This window comes from Dama dama, chromosome 20, assembly GCF_033118175.1.
Source record: "Dama dama isolate Ldn47 chromosome 20, ASM3311817v1, whole genome shotgun sequence".
NCBI classification, from domain to species: Eukaryota; Metazoa; Chordata; class Mammalia; order Artiodactyla; family Cervidae; genus Dama; species Dama dama.
The window spans coordinates 80468159-80493864 of record NC_083700.1 but is presented as its reverse complement, the minus strand read 5'-3'; the positions used below and the strand labels follow the sequence as shown (position 1 = coordinate 80493864).

The 25706-nt window shown below is 35.0% G+C and overlaps 1 protein-coding gene across 4 annotated transcripts in view; it reads right to left on the bottom strand.

Moving 5' to 3' along the window:
• DOCK7 (dedicator of cytokinesis 7) overlaps positions 1-25706 on the bottom strand; it is a 188494-nt gene that overhangs the window by 3301 nt on the left and 159487 nt on the right. For 2 of the 4 annotated variants that reach the window (XM_061121716.1, XM_061121718.1), the window contains 8 exons: positions 24856-24987; positions 23328-23342; positions 13906-14031; positions 12255-12344; positions 11895-12131; positions 11146-11289; positions 10356-10462; positions 1486-1653 (listed from right to left, as the gene is read on the bottom strand). In XM_061121716.1, the coding sequence (XP_060977699.1) occupies positions 1486-1653; positions 10356-10462; positions 11146-11289; positions 11895-12131; positions 12255-12344; positions 13906-14031; positions 23328-23342; positions 24856-24987 (1019 nt within the window). Of the gene's footprint in view, positions 1-1485; positions 1654-10355; positions 10463-11145; positions 11290-11894; positions 12132-12254; positions 12345-13905; positions 14041-23327; positions 23343-24855; positions 24988-25706 lie in introns of all 4 variants that reach the window. The other 2 variants (XM_061121717.1, XM_061121719.1) reach the window with 1 other exon arrangement.

The window sequence follows — 25706 nt, the reverse complement described above, 5'->3', positions numbered from 1 at the left end:
GAAGATAGTTTGTCAAGAAAAAGTATTTTCTAAGCTCCAAAAAACTGCCTGCAAATACTAAAAACTAAAGTTTGGAGGAATAACCATCATAGTAGAAGGCACAGTTCAGGATACTGGTGTAAGGGAAGCTTCCTTCAGACAGAAACAATAAGTCTTTCCACTGAAAGGAGTTGGAGAAATTTGATGGAAGTGAGACTAGCATTAGGAGACCTGACTATTTCAGGTACCCAACACTCTATCCCAGGACCTTTGGCCAATGAATATAAGACTGGTGAAGGTAGGCAGAGGCAAGAAATAGTCGGACATTCCGAAAAGACTAAAAGGGAAGCCAAAAGTGGAGGGGACTAGTGTTGCTTCCCAACAAGGGTTTCAAGAGGAAACCACCTAGGGTATCTTGCATAGTAAAATATATTTTGCCAGAGAAGGGCTCTAAAACAGGCCTTTTGGTCTCCTGCTCCTGTACATGGTCTGTCTACATGTTCCCTGCAGGGGACGTGACATACAGTGTCCACTTGGTATACATTTTCAGAGGTCTAGAAGTACACAAATATTCTGTCACTGAAGAACAGCGAATATTACCAGATAATCAAATAGCCAGCTTAATCTTCTTATGTATCAATAGCATACATGCTGTTTATATAAGCAACTTCAAATGCCTTCCAAATACTTGATCAAGTAAGTATAATTTAATAGCTTCACTGTTATAATTTTTTAAAAAGGGGGTGGTAAAATATTGGTTTTACCAATTACCAATTACCACAATAATTCAAGAGATGTATGTACATTTTGATTTAAAAATGCAAAGAATGCAGTTTACTTTTAGCAGTTATCATGCCCTGTCCAGAATTCAGGGGTTAAAAGTAAAAATGTTAAGTGCTGTCCTTGGAACTTGACATGCCATTTAATTTCCACAACTTCTTCAAGGCAAGTAATTTACAGAGGAGAAATCTAAAATTAGATTAAATTATCTACTCAAATAAAATTAGGATCAGCTGTAGAAACATTCCAAGTTACTTCCACTTCTAATTTTGTCACACTGAGAAAATAAAGGAAAATAGTGATGCTTTCTTGATACTCAGCGCAGTTATCTGTTTTGATCCAAATCTAGAAGGACATATTATATACTATTTACTGTCAGGGATAATGGAAATGAATACCCGGTTTCAGGGTATATTCTAGCAAATTCTCAATAGAAATACCAGAAACTTTGCAGGACATTAAAAGAAACAGTTTTAGAAAATAAAACTTATGTGTGGTATCCTGGTTAGTATGAGAACTTGACTTTATTATTCTCTTTATCACAGACTTTTATCTGGTAGGCTGATTCAGGTATAGCTGACAGAAAGCTTACAGAAGTTGAACTTGTTAGGTTTCAGAAGACATAATATTTGAAGCCATTTAATACAAGGTAAACAAATTCACTATTTAATTCAAGTGGATTTCATTTTTCTGAAGATACAGAATAAAAGAAAAAAACATGCATACCTGTGGCAGGTAACAGGTAATACTGCCTTGTATAACTGAGGGATCTTTCGGTTTATCAGAGGCTGTAGGGCCTCTTTAAGGCGATGATAATTTCTCTCCAGTTCCCTTTGATACTCCTTTTGATCTGGCCCAATTAAGCTCTTATTTTTCCTTAAGGCATCTTCACACCTAGGGAAAACAGTGTGTCATCAAAAGATTTCTTTTGACATAGTTTGAAGGCGTAGTGCTATATATATATATATGTATATATATATATATCTATACACACACACACCATGATGAGGGCATTCACTTTGTCTGTTGTATGTTAAACATCCTCTCCTGCAATTAGGTTTAAGGTAGGGAAGCGAGGACCAACATAGTTTCTTTAAAATCTAATTTCCACTCTCAGTTTTCACAGTTGAAAATTATGTATTTTTTAATATTAAATCTGACACCCCCTCCCCCCCACACACATACACATCACCGCTAGACTATAAGTTCTTTAAGGTATATAACCATACTCATCTACTCAATGGCATCTGGCACAGTGGTTTGCCTGTATTCAAATAAAAGTTTCTTAAATTAATAGATGGACTTCCCTGGTGGCTCAGTGGTAAAGAGTCAGCCTGCCAATGCAGGAGATGTGAGTTCAACCCCTGGGTCAGGAAGATTCCCTGGAGAAGGAAATGGCAACTCACTACAATATTCTCGACTGGGAAATCCAAGGTACAGAGGAGCCAGGCATGCTATATAATCCATGGGGTCACAAAAGAGGAGGCCATGACTTATCAGTGAAAAAAAAAAAAAATTGAATAGTTTGATATTGCTTATTCAATTCAGATTATTTAAGAAAAACTATCTGGACTCCAACAGATAAATGGAAAAAGTGTGTTTAAAAAGTATACGTATCTCTCTCGTAAAGTAATTAGCCTCCAACTAATAAGAATAAATGGGAAAAAAAAAAAAAAAAAAAGAATAAATGGGAAAAAAAAGTATACATATCAATGCTTGTAGAATGCAGCTAAAGTGATACCTAGAGGAAAATGTACAGCCTTAAATGCTTATACTAAGGAAAGAAGGCTAAAACTGAAGAGCTAACCAGCAATTTGAAAAGAATGAACTCTTAGGTGTAAGGAAGAAAATAAAATATAAAATATGATAACTCTATATTTTAAAGATTGCAGAAGTTGGTTGTTTGAAAAATCTAAAAAAATAGACTAAACTCTGGCAAGAATAAATGAGAGAAGGCCAGGTATTGTCTTCTAGAAATGAAAAATGAGACATCAAATATAGCAGAAGTTTATAAAGGCACAGAGGATATTATGTACAATTTAATGCAAATCTGAAATTCTACTTTTCTAGATTTATCAAAACACTCAACTACAAATATGAATAATCCAAAAACCATCAAATACATCAAATCAGTCAAATCACAAATCTACCCACAGAAAAAACACAAACAGGCAAATTCTACGTAACAGTCTAAGGATAGATAATCCCACTGTAACACGACAATTCTGAATATATAAAGAACTATTCTAGAGTATAGGAGGAATAAACAACTATTCCTGAGAAGAGTTTCAAACTCACTTTTCAAGGTTGAGATACCAAAACTTGCTGGGGGCTATAAGAAACAGCTTGTAATTCAATCTCATCCACTAAAACAGGTGCAAAACTCCCAAACAGTAAGAAACTGTCCTAACACCATATTACATCCCTACTCCCTACACACAACCCACCTGATAAAATTTTAAAATACTGTCATGACAAACTTGTAGCATAACTACAAACTGGTGGGAACTTCTTTCACCTAATTAAAACTATCTACAAAATACATGAAGAAAACATTATACTCAATGATGAAAAATTTCTTTTAGATCAGAAATAAGAAAACAATGCCCTCTATCATTATTCCTATCCAGCACAGTTTATTAGAGATCCTAAACAGTACAGTAAGGAAAAGGTTCTACACATAAATTATTAGAATTAACAAGTGAATTTGGCAATATTCTCATGTAAAGCATGTAAAAATAAATTGCATTTCTGTATGACAGCAAATAGAAAATAAATTTATTTTTTAAAAAATATTTATTTGGCTGTGTTGGGTCTTAATTTTGGCACATGGGCTAGGTTGCCCGGCAGCAACTGGAATTTTCCCAGACCAGGGATCAAACCCAGGGCCCTTGCTTTCCAAGGCAGATTTTTTACTACTGGGCCTCCAGGGAAGTCCCCCAAAATGTAATTTTTAAAAATACCATTAACAAAAGTATAAAAATATCAAATACCAAAGAATAAGTGAAAAGATAAAGTCTCTACAGAAAAATTTTAGAAAAACATTTAGAGGATATAAGTAAACGGAGAAATATACCGTATTTGTAGACTGGAAGAGTCAATTCTCTTTCCTTGAACAAAATGTGACAGGAATTGCTCTATCATTTATAAAAGTTTATTATAAAGCTGCAGTAATTAAGACAGCATGTTAGTCAAAGAGAGATAAATAAAACAATGGAAGAAAAAAATCCTAGAAACTGATGCACACAAAGTGAGCACTTGATGTATTAACAGTGTAAAGCAGTGGAGAAAGAGTAATCTTTGAAATAAGTGGTGCCACGTCAACTGCACAACCATATGGGAACAGAAATCTGACTGCTACCTCACATAATATTCAGTTACCAGTATGGACAAAAATCAAACAGGCCCCCACCTTGAACCATATGCAAAAATCAATTCAAAGAATTGTTTTAAAGGCCTTTTTTGCCTTCTTCCCCTTTTGTTTGGGCTATACTCAATTTGAGAGATACTATCATATAGATGTTTAGGAAGTCAACATACTCTGACCTTGGATAAAAAATTTCTTAAGACACAAAAACCAACAGTCATAACAAGAAAGACTGAATTATTTTGCAATATTAAATTTAACAACTTCTATTTATTAAAAAAAAAAAAAGTGCCAAGACTCAAGTTCAGAAAGGATGTCTATGATACAAATGATAAAGGATTACTTTTCCAGTATGTAAATACACTTAGAAATCAGTAAGGAAAAGAATTCAATAGGAAAATGGCAGATAAAAAACAGAACTTTGAACCTTACAGAGAGGAAAGAGAAATAGCTAATAAACACATGACAAGACATGCAACCTCGCTGGTAATCAAAGAAATGCAAATTTAAACCATAATTACATATTATTTCACACCCACTAGGTTGGTAAAAATTAGGTTGTTAGATAATATCAAATACTGGGGAGGTTACACTGCAATAGGAACTCTCCCAAACACTACTGATGAGAATTTAACTGGCTTACACACTTTGGAAAAAGATGTGGTATTATATGGTTGAAGTTGAACCTATGGATATACCATGATTTATTCATTCTTCTGTTGATGGCTATCTTGGTTGTCTCCTGGTTTTGTGTTTTGTTGTCATTCTTTTAGTTATAAAGAATACTATTCAACTATTTCTTTAACTACTTCTGGATGTATAAGAGATATTCTAGGGCTTATATACCTAAAAGTATGTAAAGAGTAAATACAAAAAAAAACTGTTTATTGTTTTTAGGAATAAAAGAATGCAAACTGAAGTACCAATTACACTGATTAATAAGAGACATCGTATTTAAAAGGCATTACATAACGGAGTACTGCAACTAGTACGCCTGCATTCCTGGCACTGTTACTACTGAGAACCTTTTTGGAACAGATTACATATTAGGAGTCAATAAAAATGTTCATGCACTTTGGCTCAGTAATCTTGAGCTTAATACTTTAATTTGGCAAAAGAAAAAAAATACATTTCATTACTATACCACACTTAAATTCAGATATTTGATGAGATAATACAACTATTAGAATAATAGTTTTAAGCTTAATTGAAAAATAAGAATTTAAGAATATATATATATATATAACAGTTGTGGTAGAACAAATATGCATATTAACATAAAACAAATATACACACACAAAAATCAAAGACAGTATTTGCTATGACTTGTAAGGTTCAAACCATGTAGTTTGGCTTTCTGCCTTTTTGTAATTTAAAAGAGAAAACCTTCTTTATTTTAACCCTTAAGGAGACCTGCAAACTATACGAATTCATTACCTTATAGTAAATAAACACAAAGAAGAGGACATCTGTTTTAGAATTGTAGTAATAGTAAAAATTCCAAAAAAATAGAAAGAAAATAAGCATTATTAGTGTCTATGGCCTAAAGAAGTACGTATTGTTCCAAGATCATCCAGCTCACAATCACAGCAGGGTTTTTTTGGTTCATATTTGAAAGGTCCCAAATAATAAAATCAATGTTTAAAAAATTTTTCAGGATGAAACTGGAGCCCATTATACAGAGCGAAGTAGGCCAGAAAGATAAAGAACATTACAGCATACTAACACATATATATGGAATTTAGAAAGATGGTAACGATAACCCTATATGCAAAACAGAAAAAGAGACACAGAAACACAGAACAGACTTTTGAACTCTGTGGGAGAAGGTGAGGGTGGGATGTTTCGAAAGAACAGCATGTATACTATCTATGGTGAAACAGATCACCAGCCCAGGTGGGATGCATGAGACAAGTGCTCGGGCCTGGTGCACTGGGAAGACCCAGAGGGATCGGGTGGAGAGGGAGGTGGGAGGGGGGATCGGGATGGGGAATACGTGTAAATCTATTGCTGATTCATGTCAATGTATGACAAAACCCACTGAAAAAATAAATAAATAAATAAATAAAAAAGGAAAAAAAATGTAAATTTTGCCATTGGAAAAAAAAAAAAGAAAAAATTTTTCAGAGTATACTTGATTTACATGCTGAGTTACTTGTTTCAGCTGTACAGCAAAGTGAATCAGTTGTACAAATTCATCTATCCACCCTTCTAGATTCTCTTCCCATATAGGTCAGTACAGAGTATTGAGTAGTTTCTGTGCTATACATTAGGTCCTTGGTAGTGCTGGTAGTTTACTCACTAAGTTGTGTCCAACTCTTGTGACCCCATGGACTGTAGCCTGCCAGGCTCCTCTGTCCATGGGATTCTCCAGGCAAGAATACCGAAGTGGGTTGCCATTTCCTTCTCCAAGGGATCTTCCCAACCCAGGGATCGAACCAAGGTCTCCTGCACTGCAGGCAGACTCTTTACTGACTAAGCTACAAGGGAAGATATTTTATATATAATAGTGTGTATATGTCAGTCACAACAGAAGTCAGTCAATTCTACAAAAAGCTTGCTTTCTTTACTCTGGTTGTTCATCTACAACATATATTAGGAGCCATGTTTTCTGTAACCAAACCCATAAGGTGATCTAGCTCAATAATCAGATTATAAAATCCCAGACATCCAATAAAGCTATCTGAAGTTTTTAAAAAGATATTTACCATGTTCATACAGGAGAAACTGATAACAATTAATGACAGCTATTGCAGGGAGAATAAAATACTGTCTTGAGAGACTTGAACAAGTTAGCATTCCTCATATTTTCCTGATGACAAAGGTGCTGTAAAGTGAAATCATTGCTACCCAAATAAACCCTTTCAGTGAATGATTTGATAAAAGAAACCAGAATAGGAAGTCAAAGACTGGCTTCTGACTATGGTTCTGATGCTGCTTCATTACTTAACAAGTCATCTACTTAATGGTACTTCCACAAACACTTCCACCAGTGTTTGACTACTTGTCTTCAGAGATTCAACAGTTCCAGCTTCACTATTCATCTTTCTCAGAACAGATTCTAAACTTTGCTCATGTTGGGTTTTTTGTTTTTAGTATAGCCCTCCCCTCTTTTCTGACTAAAAAACTAATATTCATCTTTCAAGGTCCATTTTTTTGTTGATCAGTTGTTCAGTTGTGTCTGATTCTTTGCGACCCCAATGGACTGCAGCATGCCAGGCTTCCCGCTCCTTCACCATCTCCTGGAGCTTGCTCAAACTCATGTCCATTGAGTTGGTGATGCCATCCAACCATCTGATCCTCTGCCGCCCCCTTCTCCTCCTGCCTTCTATCTTTCCCAGCATCAGGGTCTTTTCCAATGAGCTGGTTCTTTGCATCAGGTGATCAAAGTACGGAAGCTTTAGCATCAGTCCTTCCAATGAATAATCAGGGTTGATGTCCTTTAGGATGGACTGGTTTGAGCTCCTTGCAGTGCAAGGGACTCTCCAGAGTCTTCCCCAACACCACCATTCAAAAGCATCAATTCTTTGGCATTCAGCCTTCTTTATGGTCCAACTCTCACATCCATACATGACTACTGGAAAAACCATAGCTTTGACCATATGGACATTTGCTGGCAAAGTAATGTCTCTGCTTTTTAATATGCTGTCTAGGTTTGTCATATTCTTCTAAGGAGCAAGCGTCTTTTAATTTTACGGCTGCAGTCATCATCCACAGTGATTCTGGAGCCCAAGAAATCAAGTCTGTCACTATTTTCATTGTTTCCCCACCTATTTGCCATGAAGTGATGGGACTGGATGCCATGATCTTCGTATTTTGAATGTTGAGCTTTAAGCCAGCTTTTTCACTCTCCTCTTTCACTGTCATCAAGAGGCTCTTTAGTTTCTCTTCACTTCCTGCCATAAGAGTGGTGTCATCTGCATATCTGAGGTTATTGATATTTCTCTTGGCAATCTTGATTCCAGCTTGAGCTTCATCTGGTCCAGCATTTGTCATGATGTACTCTGCACATAAGTTAAATAAGAATGGTGACAATATACAGCCTTGACATACTCCTTCCCCAATTTGGAACCAGCCTGTTGTTCCATGCTCAGTTCTAACTGTTGTCTTGACCTGCATACAGGTTTCTCAGGAGGCAAGTAAGGCAGTCTGGTATTCCCATCTCTTTTAAGAATTTTCCATAGTTTGTGATCCTCACAGTCAAAGGCTTCAACATAGTCAATGAAGCAGAAGTAGATGTTTTTCTGGAATCTCTTGCTTTTTCTATGATCCAGTGGATTTTGGCAATTTGATCTCCAGTTTCTCTGCCTTTTCTAAATCCAGCTTGAACATCTGGAAGTTCTTTGTTCACGTACTGTTCTTGGTGGCTTTTGAGCATTACCTTACCACCATGTGGAAAAAAGGTCAATGGTATGGTAGTTTGAATATTTTGGGCATTGCCCTCCTTTGAGATTGGAATGAAAACTGATCTTTCCCAGTCTTGTGGCCACTGCTGAATTTTCAAATTTGCTGGCATACTGAGTGCAGCACTTTAATGGTATTATCATATAGGATTTGAAATAGCTCAGCTGGAATTCCATCATCTCCACTAGCTTTGTTAGTAGTGATGCTTCCCAAGACCCACTTAACTTCACACTCCAGGATGTCTGGCTCTAGGTGAGTGATCACACCACTGTGGTTATCCCAGTCACTGAGATCTTTTTTGTATTGTTCTTCTGTGCCTTTTTGCCATCTCTTCTTAATATTTCTGCTTCTGTTAGGTCCATACTGTTTCTGTCTTTTATTGTGGCTATCTTTGCATGAAATACTTCCTTGGTATCTCTAATTTTCAAGGTCCATATATGTTAGGAGAAGGGTATGGCAATCCACTCCAGTATTCTTGCCTGGAGAATTGCATGGACAGAGAAGCCCAGCAGGCTATAGTCCATGGGGTCGCGAAGAGTTAGACGCAACAGCGACATTTAATACTTTGTACTCTGTACTTTTGTTTATGATGTTAATTCCTGTGTGAAATACTCCCTGACAACACCATGTAAAATGATCATTCCCTCTTTTGTGCTCATAGTGTGAGTGAAGCAGGAATCAGTACCAAGTTGTTGATTCTTTTCCCCTATTGTTTCAAAATTCTGCATTTACCAAACACCTGTTTATTATGTGTCGGATGTTATTTGTGAAGAAAAGAGGTAACGGCAGGCCTGGGTTCCAGTCTGGGAATCTGGATTTGGGAAGAGTTCCTATCATATGCAGCAAGAGTGGCTCACCGTGCCTGAACATTTTATATAAACACTATAGCTTCTGTTAAATACTGCTTTCCTTTTGGGAGTCTGGAATTTTGGTAACTGTCAGGGAGAAGGTGCCTACATGACTAGCCCTCAACAAAAAGCCTGGCTGGCACTTGAGTCTCTACTGAGCTTCCCGGGTGGACATGATTTCCCACAGGCTGCCACGATTCTTTGCTGACCAGTTAGCACCTCTCTGTGACTGCCCTGGGAGAGGACCCATGGAAGCCAGTATCTGGCTTCCTCCAGACTTCACCCGTGCCTTTTCCCTTTGCTAATTATACTTTCTACTCTTTCGTTGTTGACAAACCATAGCCACGTATATGACTATATGCTGTCCACTGAGTCCTCCTAGCAAATCATCCAATCTGGGGGTGTTTTGGGAGGCCCCAATTCATCCAAGTATTATTTCATCTAATTTGCACCATCTCCCTGGGTCAGATAGATATTATATCCTTACTTCATATATTAAAAACAGAGGATCATAAAGATTAAGTGAGCTGGAAAAGAGACATATAAGGATAAGGTCTGAAGATAAATTTTTTGCTTCCAAGTTTGCTGCTTTCCATGTTTTCTGAGGGAAGAGAAACAGAAACTCTCACACTGAATGTTCACAATAAACAACAGCTTTCAAAGTTAACTAGTTAAAAGTCAAACTTAGTTTGAAGTTAAAGATTTTGTGAATCGAGGTTTCTCTCATTTTCAAAATTTAAAACATGGCATTACATAGAGAATTGGGGGGCAGGGATCTATATATATATATATACACACACACACATACATATATATATATATAAAATACATATGGAGTAGTAAGTTATACACAGACTACGTCTCATTGTGAACCATTTTCCTATAGTCTCTCCTTTCAATAATCCCTGAAGACTCACATCTAACTGTGGATTAAATCCTCTCAATTGGAGTATCTTTATGCAGAAAACTTTGAATACCTTTTAGTAAAATCTTTGAAGCAAAGTCGCAGTTTATTATGATGTCTGAAGAGCTTTGGGTCACTGGGTATTTCAGATAGGAAAACCTGGGCAACTTCCAAAGGCCCCTGTAAAATTAGAAAATAAAACAAAAAGTATGTTTTTGTTTTTTAAATATTCACAGAAATAGAATTTACCAAATCTGTTTTTCTTAGCACCAAGATGGCTGCATTTAAGCTTAATACATATATGACTATGCCTATATTAAAACTTTTCAGAGACTGATTCTGACAACATGTTTATAGTTTTTCCTGATGCCAAATCTATACTTTTGCCCACAGCAATTAACTTAGTTCATATTTCAAAGAAAATGAGGAGACAAAGCACTAACTATTGTATTCATTAATGCCTTTTGCCTTGTATTTTTTATATTCTTTATCTTAGACATAACAGTTGTCAGGATACAGACAATCGGCTGTCAGTCCACTGATTGTTAGACACTTTATTTTGTGAAAACAGTTTCCCCCAAGCATTCCAAATATGCTCCTAATATTCTGAATTAAAGGTAATCTTCTGTGAGTAAGTTATATCATTTGGAAGTAAAAACTCCAAATCACATAGACTTTTAGGAGGTAAAGGCCTTAAAATCTTTATTTCAGTTTAACCTCTTATATTTTCAGTATCTGTGCAACTACTTCTAACATATTTTCACTTGATGTAACACATTTGTGATCTCTGGGAAATATAATACTGTAATCATTCCAAATTCCATTTATAACTTAAATTGCACAGTATTAGCAAACACTCCCACCTGATTCACTGTTGTGCCTACAGACCCCTGGAGAACCATCTGAAGCATTTTTGGGTCTGCTGGATCTTGATGTGTTGCAAATGCCAACTCCTGTGTTTTTTTCTGCATGTCTTCAATAGCAACTTCAATTGGTGTTAAGATGATCTGGGTGAAATAACATCTAATGAGGCCAGTGTATTAATTGGAAAATATTTAGTGAGCTTTATACACAATCAATTAAAATAAGAAAAAAGTGGCAACTATAAAGTATTATCTAATAATATATTCTGAAACTTTGGATCATTAAATGAAAAAAAAAATCAACAAAGCATAAGCTGAGGGTGAATACGGGACTTAGAAAAGAAGCTGAAAGTTAATGACTAAAAATGGGTCAATATATTACCTATGGTGAAACAGATCACCAGCCCAGGTTGGATGCATGAGACAAGTGCTCGAGCCTGGTGCACTGGGAAGACCCAGAGGGATCGGGTAGAGAGGGAGGTGGGAGGCGAGATCGGGATGGGGAATACATGTAAACCATGGCTGATTCATGTCAATGTATGACAAAAACCACTACAATATTGTAAAGTAATTAGCCTCCAACTAATAAAAATTAATGAAAAAAAAAAATACTGGACATGGAAAAAATAAAAAATAAAAATGGGTCAAGTTCTAGTATGTTACCATACACAATGCTATATACACATAATGTTCTCAATGGCTTCAATGTACTTGTTCCACTAATTCTATTTCCCTATTTGGAGTCTTACCTCCTCTTTGTGAGTAACATTGACCCTTGTCTTAATGTAAGGAAAGGCATGAGAAGTAGTCAGAATGGTCTTCCGTTTGAATTGTTCATGAAGTTCCCCATGGGCACGACCATCTAAAGTGAAGGGTGTACAATACATGAAACGACGAAGATTATAATTTTTGTCAAAATATGTGATTCTGTCCTTCATCTCGTATGTGTCAAAGTATGGTTCCACGTAGGTAATCTGAATATAGGCCTGAGAAATGAAAAAGTCCTTCATTTATTCACTGTTAAATTATTATTTAGTATTTAGTCTTCCTCCAACAAAATCAGAGTCTCAAAGATGCATCTATGGGGCATCACAGTCTATCAACCATACCTTGTTAGGATCTAATTTACACTTGTCCACAGGATTAGAATCTTTGATTACTTCAACTACATCCTCTCCAAATCTTTCTCCATAAAATCCCTAAAACAAAGAAAAAGAAATCTTTCACATGAAGTTAACAGTAGTAGAAAACAGAGAAGGCCTCTGAGGGAGACTCCTGAACAAAATGAAGCCATTTAGTAAGTTCTTATAAAATGATGTCAATGATTACAAAATAAAAATTATTGACATTCACAGAATTTATATTTAGTCTATCAAATTAACAGGGTCTTACTCCATATTTATTTGATATTATTTCCATTTACTCACTTTAAATAATACAAAATAAAAAAAATTAATTTTCACCAATGAAAATACAGGATTCCACAAGAGATCCTCAAGAAAAACAAAAAGGGAAAAGCAGAGACAAAAGAAATTCATTATATTTGATGTGTATGTAGTATACATCAAACTGACCTGTAGCCTGACTTCTGACAGACATGAGTCAATGAACAAGCATTCATTTTTCTGAATGATTAATGTAATGTTTCAGAATTTCCAAATAAAAACATTAACTTGTTGAAGTTCTGTATAAGTTCAGATTTTGAAAAGGTAACCCTGGGTCAAGAATGTGGTGACTTTTCCATATGACCCTGAGTGGCAGCATGGGCAAAAGATGGAGCTATTCAAAAGGAAAAATTAAGTCTGAATCCTCAAAGAAGAACAGACACTCCTACCTCAAAGATAACTTTTATGACTCAGTAAGTTTGAAAAACACTGTCTCAAAATTTCCCAAGACTTAACAGGCTCTTGAAAAAACAAGAAGTCACAGCTAAAACCAGTTTGTGGAAGTTGGGCCCTGTGAAGTCACCAATAAGAACAGAATGCTGAAGAAATTAACATCAGCTGAGACTAAAAACCAGCCTAAACTCTTATGTCTATACAAATCACCTGGGGATTTGTTAAAATGCAGATTTTGATTCAGAAGGTCTGAAGTGGGGTCTGAGATTCTGCATTTCAAACAATCTCCCAGGTAATGTCAATGCAGATTCTGTCCATGGACCACACTTGGAGTAACAAGGACAGAGAAAGATTGGAAAGAACAACTATAGCAGAAAAGACAGGTTAGTGTCATAAACATTAAAGTTAATCATTTATTTTGAAAATTAAGTAGCTGTATAAAGGTTAAGGGATTCTAAGAAGTGTTTTTAAAGTACAATTTCAAGCTTTTAAGTTCTAAAGATTACTTCACTGGGAATCAGTTAAGCCAAAAAAATAATGCACTTGGGTCAAAAATGTCTTGGGGTTCCTAGTTCTAGTTCCATGATTATTAATTCCTTATAACTTTTTCTACAAAATGTGGATAATACTATATATATTTCTCCACAAATCATGGTAATTCTGAAAGATACAGGGTTTCTAAAATATGTGTGAAAATAGACTCTCAAAAAAATGAAGTTAATAATAATATTTTACTGTTGATATCAAAGATTTTAAAAATTCAAGAGAATATTATTGTACCTATCAAAAATCCTTATACCCTAAAGGAGTAGATTATTTGGCAGGATGTGGCTTATTAAAGGATTAGATCTGGATCTGAAAAGTCTATTCATCATAGAAAATACAAATTAAGGATGACATTTTGAACCACCACAGTATTCACCTCCAATCTATGAGATATCTCTGCGAGTTTGGTTATTGCAGGCTCCTTGTAAACAAATTCTTGTTCATCCAAATCCCCAAACTTAGTTCCATAAAAACCGACACGAAAATAGGTGCCAAACATCCGCTTACCATCCTAGGTGTAGGAAAACAGAGAAACTTTAATACAAAGACTTTTTGTCGTATACATTCTGCTTAAATTGCTACTAGTATAAAATTCTCAAGACAATGTCAAAAGTTTTATTTCAAAACTACAATATTTTATTATATCTCAAATGAAAGTAAAAACAAAATAATCTTTTCTTCATTATTTCTAATAAATAACATTGTGCAATTAAGGCTTTTACTGAATTACATATGGCATGTGTTTTTCAGGGACTGTACCAAGTGACGTCCCATATAAGTCTATGTTCTTCTAAGTCCATACAATTGAGATAAATAACTTATTTTCTTTATTGCAAGAAAAGTTGCTTAGTACAAAATAAACTGTGTTTTAATTATCCTAAAATTAGAGCATACTATAAAGTTATATTTAAAAACAACACTAACATATTTAGTTACCATTATTAGCCTCTATATTACTATCTCTTTTCATATTTTAAATGAGATCATAAAAGCTAGAAGCCAAGTGTAGCATCTGGCACAGAGTGGATGATCAGTAAATGTCAAGACCATCCTGAAGCACTGAAGCAAAACATTTACAATTAGTATCCCTCTGCTAATAAAAAACACTGTTATGTGTAAGAGTAACTAGAAATGGAATTAGGAAGGAAAAAATACATAAATGAAAGAAGAAAAAAAAAAATTGAGAAGAGTTGGTTTTTCTAAAGTACCCAAACCACCCACTGCATACATTAACCACACACATTCATCCCAAGTATGCTAAGGTCACCTTCACTCTTACACAGAAGATTTGAAAACAAATTCTCTCGATAAAGATAAAATACTTGGAAGCTTTTTGTGCAACTCTTACATTTTAGATACAAAGATGTTTCAAAGGATTTTGTGGTAGTGCCTTTATACACAGTCACACACGACTGTTTATATACCTCAATTCTCTTTAAGCCTAGTAAGTTTCATACTTATTTTTCCTTTATTTACTTCTTACTGCAAAGGCAAAGGGGTATGTAAAGTAAGTTACAAATGAAACAAATAATAAAGCAAAATGGAAAATTCTGATCCTAAATTTACCAGCCTTCTGATAAAAACAAAACAAAAAAACATACAGTGGACTAAAAATATCTCCACATTTTGTCCAGAAGAAATATAGTTTTAAAGAAAAATGTCTCTAAAGAAAGGAGGTTTCTAAAAAAAAAAAAAAAATCTGTTTCAATTATTTCAAACTTTAACAGACAAAATTAACTGACTTCTATAGCAAATGAAATTTCTCTAGATAGGTTAAATATATTCAATCAAAATTCTGATTAAAACCATTAATAGGCCAATGGAACAATAATAGCAAATTTTAATAGAATCAAGAAATGAAGGCCACACTGCCTGGAAAATAAAAAAGGCACTTGAGAAAATTAATAATTTGTGATTGATTTTTCTAAAAAAATGCCATACACATATATATTTATTTACTTTTTGGAAGCACAAATATTAAAATATTGTTATCCTGGCTGTACTCCTCTCAGAGCTTTCCAGCTTAAGATTTCTATTCCAAATCTTCAGTATTATGACCTTTTAAATATTTGAAAACTGCTATTAGAACTTGTTTCCTTTAAACTTTCCAGTCCTCAATCATCTTCATATGATGAGAAGTACTACACTGTCTTCACCTTATTAGTCTTTTGATGGCACCTTTTAAAGTGTGGTATCCCAGAAACAGACACAACATACACCGATCTGATCAGTGTAGAGATCAGTGGGCTCACAACCTTCCAGGATGTGGACTTAAATTTTATTAATGCCTTTAAACTGAACTAGTTCCTAAAGAGCCATTTTAAACTCTTTTTATTTACTTTCTCATACTGACATTCAGTTCAAGAAAAAAGAAAATATTGAGTGCTTATAATGTGTTAGCCACTGCTCATCCTCAGTACAGTTCAGTCGCTCAGTCATGTCCGACTCATTGCGACCCCGTGGACTGCAGCACGCCAGGCCTCCCTCTCCATCACCAACTCCTGGAATTTACTCAAACTCATCCTCAGGAATAGGAAAATAAAAATAAATAAGACTTGGCTCCTCAAGAGAGTAAAAAAATGTACTCAATTGAGCTGCAGGAGTTGCTTGTATATTTTTGAGATTAATCCTTTGTCTGTTTCTTCATTTGCTATTATTTTCTCCCAATCTGAGGGCTGTCTTTTCACCTTACTTATAGTTTCCTTTGTTATGCAAAAGCTTTTAAGTTTCATTAGGTCCCATTTGTTTAGTTTTGCTTTTATTTCCAATATTCTGGGAGGTGGGTCATAGAGGATCTTGCTTTGATTTATGTCGGAGAGTGTTTTGCCTATGTTCTCCTCTAGGAGTTTTATAGTTTCTGGTCTTACATTTAGATCTTTAATCCATTTTGAGTTTATTTTGGTGTATGGTGTTAGAAAGTGTTCTAGTTTCATTCTTTTACAAGTGGTTGACCAGTTTTCCCAGCACCACTTGTTAAAGAGGTTGTCTTTTTCCCATTGTATATCCTTGCCTCCTTTGTCAAAGATAAGGTGTCCATAGGTTCGTGGATTTATCTCTGGGCTTTCTATTCTGTTCCATTGATCTATATTTCTGTCTTTGTGCCAGTACCATACTGTCTTGATGACTGTGGCTTTGTAGTAGAGTCTGAAGTCAGGCAGGTTGATTCCTCCAGCTCCATTCTTCTTTCTCAAGATTACTTTGGCTATTCGAGGTTTTTTGTATTTCCATACAAATTGTGAAATTCTTTGGTCTAGTTCTGTGAAAAATACCGTTGGTAGCTTGATAGGGATTGCATTGAATCTATAGACTGCTTTGGGTAGAATAGCCATTTTGACAATATTAATTCTTCCAATCCATGAACACAGTATGTTTCTCCATCTGTTTGTGTCCTCTTTGATTTCTTTCATCAGTGTTTTATAGTTTTCTATGTATAGGTCCTTTGTTTCTTTAGGTAGATATACTCCTAAGTATTTTATTCTTTTTGTTGCAATGGTGAATGGTATTGTTTCCTTAATTTCTCTGTCTGTTTTTTCATTGTTAGTATATAGGAATGCAAGGGATTTCTGTGTGTTAATTTTATATCCTGCAACTTTACTATATTCATTGATTAGCTCTAGTACACACTGAGGAAACCAGATCTGAAAGAGACACGTGCACCCCAATGTTCATCGCAGCACTGTTTATAATAGCCAGGACATGGAAGCAACCTAGATGCCCATCAGCAGATGAATGGATAAGGAAGCTGTGGTACATATACACCATGGAATATTACTCAGCCATTAAAAAGAATTCATTTGAACCAGTCCTAATGAGATGGATGAAGCTGGAGCCCATTATACAGAGTGAAGTAAGCCAGAAAGATAAAGAACATTACAGCATACTGACACATGTATATGGAATTTAGAAAGGTGATAACGATAACCCTATATGCAGAACAGAAAAAGAGACACAGAAATACAGAACAGACTTTTGAACTTTGTGGGAGAATGTGAGGGTGGGATATTTCAAAAGAACAGCATGTGTGCTATCTATGGTGAAACAGATCACCAGCCCAGGTGGGATGCACGAGACAAGTGCCTGGTGCACTGGGAAGATCCAGAGGAATCGGGTGGAGAGGGAGGTGGGAGGGGGGATCGGGATTGGGAATACATGTAAATCCATGGCTGATTCATATCAATGTATGACAAAACCCACTGGAAAAAAAAAATATAAAAAAAAAAAATGTACTCAAATAATTACAATACAAAAGGTTATAAGCTCTAGTAAAAAGTGTCTTGAGAAATGAAAGATAAATCCTGTTGGAGCCAGGTCACAAAAGAGGTGTGACACACAGACGAGATTCTACAATAACCTAGAAGAATGGCTAAGCGGATGTGGGAGGGAAGGAAGCACATTCTAGCGGAAGGGGAGGGAAGGAGGGGAAAGAGGAAGAGGGGGTGGGAGGAACAGATGAAGAATAAAAATGAAGGTAAAACTCATTAAACAATGTATATGAGGTAACCATGCATCCATTCACATATTTATTGAAGGTTTACTATGTGTCAATAAACTGTTTATGGAAGCTGGTGATAAATCTGTGAACAAAACAGAGTGGTCAGGGCAGGTCTCACCAAGAGGTGACATGTGAACAAAGATGTGAAGGAGCTTTAAGAGTTATTCACGTGGCTCTCAGGAGGGAGGTGCATTCCAGGCAGAGGAAAGAGCCAAGGAGCCCTTGTGTGCAAAGGACAGGAGCCCTCTCTCGTGTTTGAAGAACAAGAAAGTGGCTAGAGTGGCAAGGCAGAATATGCAGCAGGGAGAAGATCAAAGGAGATAAGATCAGAGAGGAGTTACTAGAACTGAAAATGAGTGTGTGCAGTAGAGTAAGTATATTTATTTTCAACTTACAAAGAGTTCTCTAATGTAAAACCACTGACTCTATCATGTCCATGAAAGTTTAATCATATAGCTTTATCTTCAAGAAAGATATCACTTTATCTTACTTCCTCTTCAGAGGTTTGGACCACAGGATGATACCCATTTTTCCTCTGAATTAAAAACAAAAAAACACTTTCCTACAATCTAGCCTATATTTTTTCTAGCTGTATCTTCTTTTAATGTCATGAATTCTTTCTGAACTTCCTACCATTCCCACACTCCAATTATTCCTCCTCAGCAGTACTCACTGATCCCACCATCCTGTGTATAATGAAACTAACTATGTCCCAAACAAGGAAATCCATCTACTCATCTATCCATGTCTCTAGTGCTTGAAATCTCTTATGACAAATAAGTCTTTTCTAGTTTTGTTATCTTTATTTAGCAGGAAACATTGAGTTGGACTCTTGTATATTTCCACACTGACATCACTTCCAAAACTTCTTTCATCTTCACCCATAGTTCTCCACTACATTTCTCTCAAGTTAACTGATTTTTCACATAGGCATACCAGTATTTCCCACAGGGGTAATCTCCTTGTCTTCTATTAGATCTATTCCCCTTAAAAAACATACACTTTTATCAGTTTGTTTAGTCATAAAGCCTGACCTGGGAACCTAACACCTCTTAGATTTCACAGCTAAACTGTGTTAAGATTTCAAGTAATTATAGTAATAGTAATGATGATGATAATAATAATACCAATAAAAATAATGATCTCCAACATTTTTAAAGTATTTACTATGTGTTAGGGCTTCCCTGGTCAGCTGGTAAAGAATCCGCCTGCAATGCAGGAGACCTAGGTTTGATCCCTGGGTTGAGAAGATCCCCTGAAGGAGGGAACGGCTACCCACTTCGGTATTCAGGCCTGGAGAATTCCATGAACTATATAGTCCATGGGGTTGCAAAGAGTTGGACACAACTGAGTGACTTTCACTTTCACTTCACATGTGCTATAATACTGGTTATCCACTTTACATGGGTTATGTCAATTTTTACCACAACTCTCAGATATCATTATTTTCACCCTCTTTTTATAAATGAAGAAAAATAATTTGCCCAAGGTCACACTGTGACCAACAGTGGAGCTCAGAGTTAAATCCTAATATATTTGACACCCGAGTCCAAGCTCTTAATTACACTATTTAATTCGTGTATTCTATATACTCATATACAAATACTAGGACATAAGTATGATCCCTGAACCATTTTTCACTTCTCTGATGTTTTCCTTGAGTTTTTGAGAATTTCCTTGAGTGACTGAGATTTACTGGATACCTTCCTCCCTGTTTTGTCTTCCTCTATATTACAACACTGTCCTCTACTGAAATTGTTATTACATGTTTGCATCTCCTTTCCACACACTCCACTATGAAAATCAGGTTGATGATTTTCATAAACCTACCAGGTATATTCTTTGAAGATATATCCTATCACATTTCTTATCAGAAGTTCAATTTTAACCTTTGTATGTTCCTGTCCAGGAAAAAATAATCATGTCCAATATCATCTAATAAATAAATGTTTGCTGTCTATATCTTTCTCATCAGAAGTAACATTAAGGGCAGAACCCAGCCAGTAGTACCACATCATCAGGTGCTTAGTCATGGGTCTATACCAATTATTAGGGAGTCATCAACTATCAGAAAGTATCTCTTCATAGAGTTCTTCTCATCGCATTTGCCTTACTTTCTTCATATCTGACTTCACCTCTTTGCCTTTCCTGAGATAAATACTCATGGATGTTTTACCCTACACAGGTCTAGTTTCTTCTTTAGAGTGTCACACTGTCACACTTAACTATTTGTTGTAAAAGTTTTTGCTTTTTTTTTCCTTTCTTCTTCTTTCAGCCTCCTGCCCATCACCTATTAAAACTTGCTGTTTCCCATTCTGCTCTTTTATTCACTTGGATGAGTTTATTTATCTCATGCAGCCTCAGCGTGCATGGATTGTGCTTAGTTGTGTCCGACTCTTTGCAACCCCATGGACTGTAGCCCGCCAGGCTCCTCTGTTCATGGAATTCTCCAGGTAAGAATACTGGAGTGGGTCGCCATGCCCTTCTCCAGAGCATGGATTAGAGCATATAAAAATTCAACAGAAGACACTGCATCAGAACTATGGCTAGTATTTCTCAGCATATAAAAACCAAAGTATTGGCTCATCTTCATGTCCATCCAGTACAATGAAAAGAGTTAATATAGTTATCTTGCATGCATGAATCTCAAAGGTTAGAATACCTCATTTTTCTTTAGTGACTTAGTAGAGAGACTTCAGCTTAAACAAGCTAAGTCCATCTTCTCAAGCCTTGCTGGAGACTATAATATATACCTACTAGGGTGGTGATATTTCCCCTCGGATGGTGAAATATGTTGTAATTTTTTGAAGAAAAAAATGGAAACAGTGTTATGTGACTATGTTATCAATAGTTGGGGAATGATTATTCTGAACATTATAAACTTGCATTAATCTACTTCTGAATACAAACTGTTGACTATTTGATGAATGGATAAATGTACCTTTTAAAATAAAATGTGTGCACACAAAATATAAAATGGCTATAATTTTCCATATAGAAAGTCAGAAATAATAAATTTAAAATACAATTATAAGTAAGAAATTTTTAAACATACTTTATTTCCTATTATTTCAAGAAAATAAATGTACTTGCAAAAGAGAAAATAAACAGTTACCAGTCATTCAGATATTGAAATTGGCAGAGCAAGTAACAGTCACCATGATTTAAGAAAGGTTCATGACGTGTTAATTTACATGGTAAATATTTAACCAAATTTGCTATCAAGTTTTAGAGTTATCTTTTACACACACATACACAAACTCACACACACAGCCCCCAAAGCTCTGCCAACTCAAATGATTTGTACCAAATCAAGGAGCACAGTGAAAAATGAAATACAGTGCCAATATATAAGCCCAGATCAAGGAAGGAGCTATCAATTCAAAGACCCTTTCTATAGTATCAGATATCCTTACTGGATCTCAATCCAGTGAGAGTTCCTTAAGAATACTAGGAAATTAGCTAGGAACCACAGCTCTTAGAAAAAATGAAATTACTGAAGTTTTCCCAGAGTCAAAAAGAAAAATATTCACAAGAGAGGAACTTACCACAATAGACAATAGTAAAAGTAGGGAGTAGGGTCAGCAACCAGGGGCAAGAGAGAAGAGAAAACAGAAAGCATTTTAATTAGGGAAATTTCAAAACAAATAAGCAGCAAATGGTAGCAAACATACTTTTAAAATGCAAGCATCCACTTAAGTTTTACAAGGGAAAAGCAAAAACAAACGTGCAACAATTTTAGAAGCTACAAAGCTAAAGGTCCAGTGAAAGGTAGTGACAAGAATATAAACAAGAAAATAAAGTCCGTGTGACTTTTACCATGCAATAAACATGATGACAGAATATTAATGTCATAACCAGTGAAAATTATACCTTTCAGGGGTCGATTTAGCATCAAGCAGACTAGTAATAAACTGCTCAGAGGTTCAATGTCTCTTCTTTCATGCTTACTTTTCACCTAATTCCATTTTGTGTTAGGAAATCCATAAGGAACTTTATGACTCAAAGATAACATGGAAAGTCTCTATGTAAGTTAATTGAGACACAAAAATGAGACGTTCTATACTGGGTATAAAAAAAGCCATACACATTTAATCTGAGGAACTAAGGTAGATTAAAAGTACTGGTTTCATCTGAAGAAAAACAAAAGGTGGCAACTAATTCAGAAATGGAAGAGAATGCAATAGTAACATTCATTCTGAAGGTTTTCTAGCTGGGTCTCAAAACAAGAACTGCAAAACCAAACAGAGAAAGCCTAAACTGTTTAATCAACATAAACCTGACTACAAACTGAAAGGCAAAGCAGAAAAATTAACAAATATTAATACTCAGCTTTAAATAAACTGTCTTATTAATACCTTGCTTTACCTCATCAAAATGAATTATTTTGTAGAATTTTTTTATTTTATAGAATTCTTTCCTTTACAGAAAGATTTTTTAAAAAGGTAATCAATTCTTTCTGGCATTTTTCAGGTAAGATTTGATTTATATATAACTTCATGAGCCTAACTATTATACTTACTCCATAAAAGGAAGCACACACAGTCTTCATTGAACACAATTATCAAACATTGTCAGAAAATGAGGTCAAATTAAATTTCAAGTTCTCTCAATCTGTTTTCCCCACCCCCCAACAAAATTCAAATGACAAAAGTGAATTTCATTCCTCAGTAGTACTTATACTCAAGGTGAAGTGACTCAAGATCAAATTAACATACTCTTTTATCAATCCCAAGATGCACATTTTTTTTGCCCATATTTTAGTATCTCTGAGGTTGGCATTCATTTTTCAGCTGATGGGATGTTGGAGTTTAATACACAGGGATTGTTTGTTTTTCTAATCTTTCTTAAAGGAATATAAAATAATGGGATACCTTACAATTGACAGCATCTTACATCAGATGAAATATTTTATATTTACACCTCTGAGCAATAACACATAAATCGACCTCTGTAGAATGAGGTGAAACAATATGGTTAAAAAAAGGAAATCTTGTGTGTAAATGTTGATGAAAGAAAATGCTTCAAAGGATAAAAACAAACTAAAGTGACAACAAAGTGGATCATTTACCAAAGAATATCATTAGTGTAACATATGGATTTCCATGCACTGCCTACAACCTCTTAATAACAAATTTCTTAACATAACTTACAGTATTTTAACAAAATTTCTTTGGTTAATGAATTCAGTTGACAGCAGACAGCAACAGAATGCCCACAGCTAGCACATGTGGGCAAAGCATTGGCATAAGAAATCTGATCAAATCAATCTATTAGTGTCTTTAACTAACTAAAACATTACCTACCTCCCAGCCAGTACTCTGTATAATAAAAAAGTAAAAAAGGGCAAGTCATAAAAAAAACTGTTTAAAAAGAACAAAAAAAGCCAAAGGAAGTTCAGTAGTGTAAGAAACTATATACCATAAATTCTTCTCCATATAGAAAACACTAGAGTATTTTAAACACCATATTCCTTCACTTAAGACCTATGATAATTTTATAAATTGCTTGTCCAAAACCTAGAAGCTAAAATTTCACCATTTAAAACTTTAATAAGTAGAAAGTACAAATTTAGGGGAAAGAAAGCTAACTGCTTGTTTTATTTGTGTCTAAATTAGATCACTAACAGGAGCTGCACTTCACTGAAGTACCCAGCGTAAGCTGGAATAGAAACTGAAATTTTGCTCAAATGTCTCTGATACAAATGGATGAAAGTTTCTTGGAAGCTGCTCGCTCTAGATGTTCTAGGCCTGACCTGTGTAATTTGCAATTTGTGTAACCTATAGGAAGCTGCAATGAGATTTCTTTAACTGTATAACTAATTATAAAAAGACCCACCTGCTGTGATCCAGAATTCTAATGATCTTTTGCAACTCCAATATTTTATTAAATGACAATAAAATCCTGGCTTAACAGGATAGCAGCCCTATTTAAGACTAAATTTTTCAGATTATATCAATTCATCTAGAACAGCTTAGTCCATGGCAAGAAAGAGGAAGTCAAGCTGATAAGACAATAAAGTGGGACTAATGCTGCACACGAAAGTGGAAAAACAATACTATACTTCATTCTTAGGTGATGGCAATAGCAGACAACAGCACAGGTAGCACAGGGAAGGGAACAGAAAAGTGGAAAGCAGGACCCTTAACATAACGTTTCAGAGTATTTCAATGGAGCCAACGATTTAGCTTCAGGGAAATCAACTGCTAGTAGTCTACTTCATTTTTAAACAAAGTTTAATTTTAAAGATAATATGTGGATCCCATGAACTAAAAATAAGTACTGAAATCATACTATTATAATTGAATAAATAAATACAACCATTTATTATTTTCACTAAATATTACTTTCACATGAGAAACATGCCAGAGGATGACTGAATAAAAACATCTGGAAAAAAGTTAAAAGTTCAGTTGAAATCATTAAAAATATTAGTTTATTAAGCTTTCATATCATTTAATAAATATAAAAACATTTTTGGAAGAAAATGAACAGAAATCAATTTAAAAAATCAAATTCATAACTATTACCCACACTGTGAAACAGAAAGTAACACAATTAAAAAAAATTAGCAACTAGTAATAATTCAAAAAAGTGAAGAAAAAAGAGAACCTATGTGGGAAGGTTATGATGATCATAATCTACTTTAGGTTAAATTCATTTTTGTTAATGAGTCTTGCTTTGGCCATGAGTCATCATTTTGACACTGTTCATTTGTAACTTGATTAAAATGGTCATTTCATGGGATCGAGTTTGACATTAGTACAAAGCAACACTAAAGCTTGTAAGACAGTTTTCTCCACTTACAGTGAAGTTAGAAAGTACAATTGTTACCTGATGAACAATTTTGCTGAAGGCTTCCTGAAGTTTACCATGAATCGTGGATAGTTTCTTTGCATCCCGATTAGCTTCGTGAATAGGAATAAGTACTTTGTAAACCTCGTTAACTGCTTCATACATGCCAGCCTATAAGAATAATAAGAGATTGCTTTCTTTAACATCAATAAGAGAGTGAATCGCAACTTATGAACTCACGGTATTTCCAAGGCAATACAACTGTTTTCCAATAGGACATAAAAACAAATGCTACTGATTTTTAATTTGATTAAGACCTGATAAAATAATTTTGCACAATATATTATCTCATCTATTGAGTGAAAACATGTGTGTGTATTTGTGTTTGTACATTTAAAATACACAAATGTACATATATGTATATTTATACTTCTATATAATTTGAACTGGACATTCTGCTTTTACTACTCAGTAATTACTTAACTAAAATAGATGTGTGTATGTGTGTGTCCTTATATATGCATATAAACTTTTGCAGAAACAAATTCAGAGCAGAGACGTAGAAACCCAATTATTACAAGTCACAGATACACAAATATCACATAAACCTATTGCTTCCTAGACACTAAAATTATTAACTTTCCCAAAATATTAAATTGGCACAGAAAATCTTAAGGGAACTCTCCTGGAAAAATCACTGATCTTTAACAAAACATAAAATTCTGAGCCACCAGATTTTATTCAAGTAGTAGTTTTGGTTTACTAGTGGTTGGCCAAGTGTTGCTCTGGTTATAATCAGAGTGAGGAACAAAAGATGTTTATACTGCTATCCCATTTTCTTGTTATGGATTGGTGGCTGTGGTAAAGGAAAAGAGATATTTTTCAAGAGT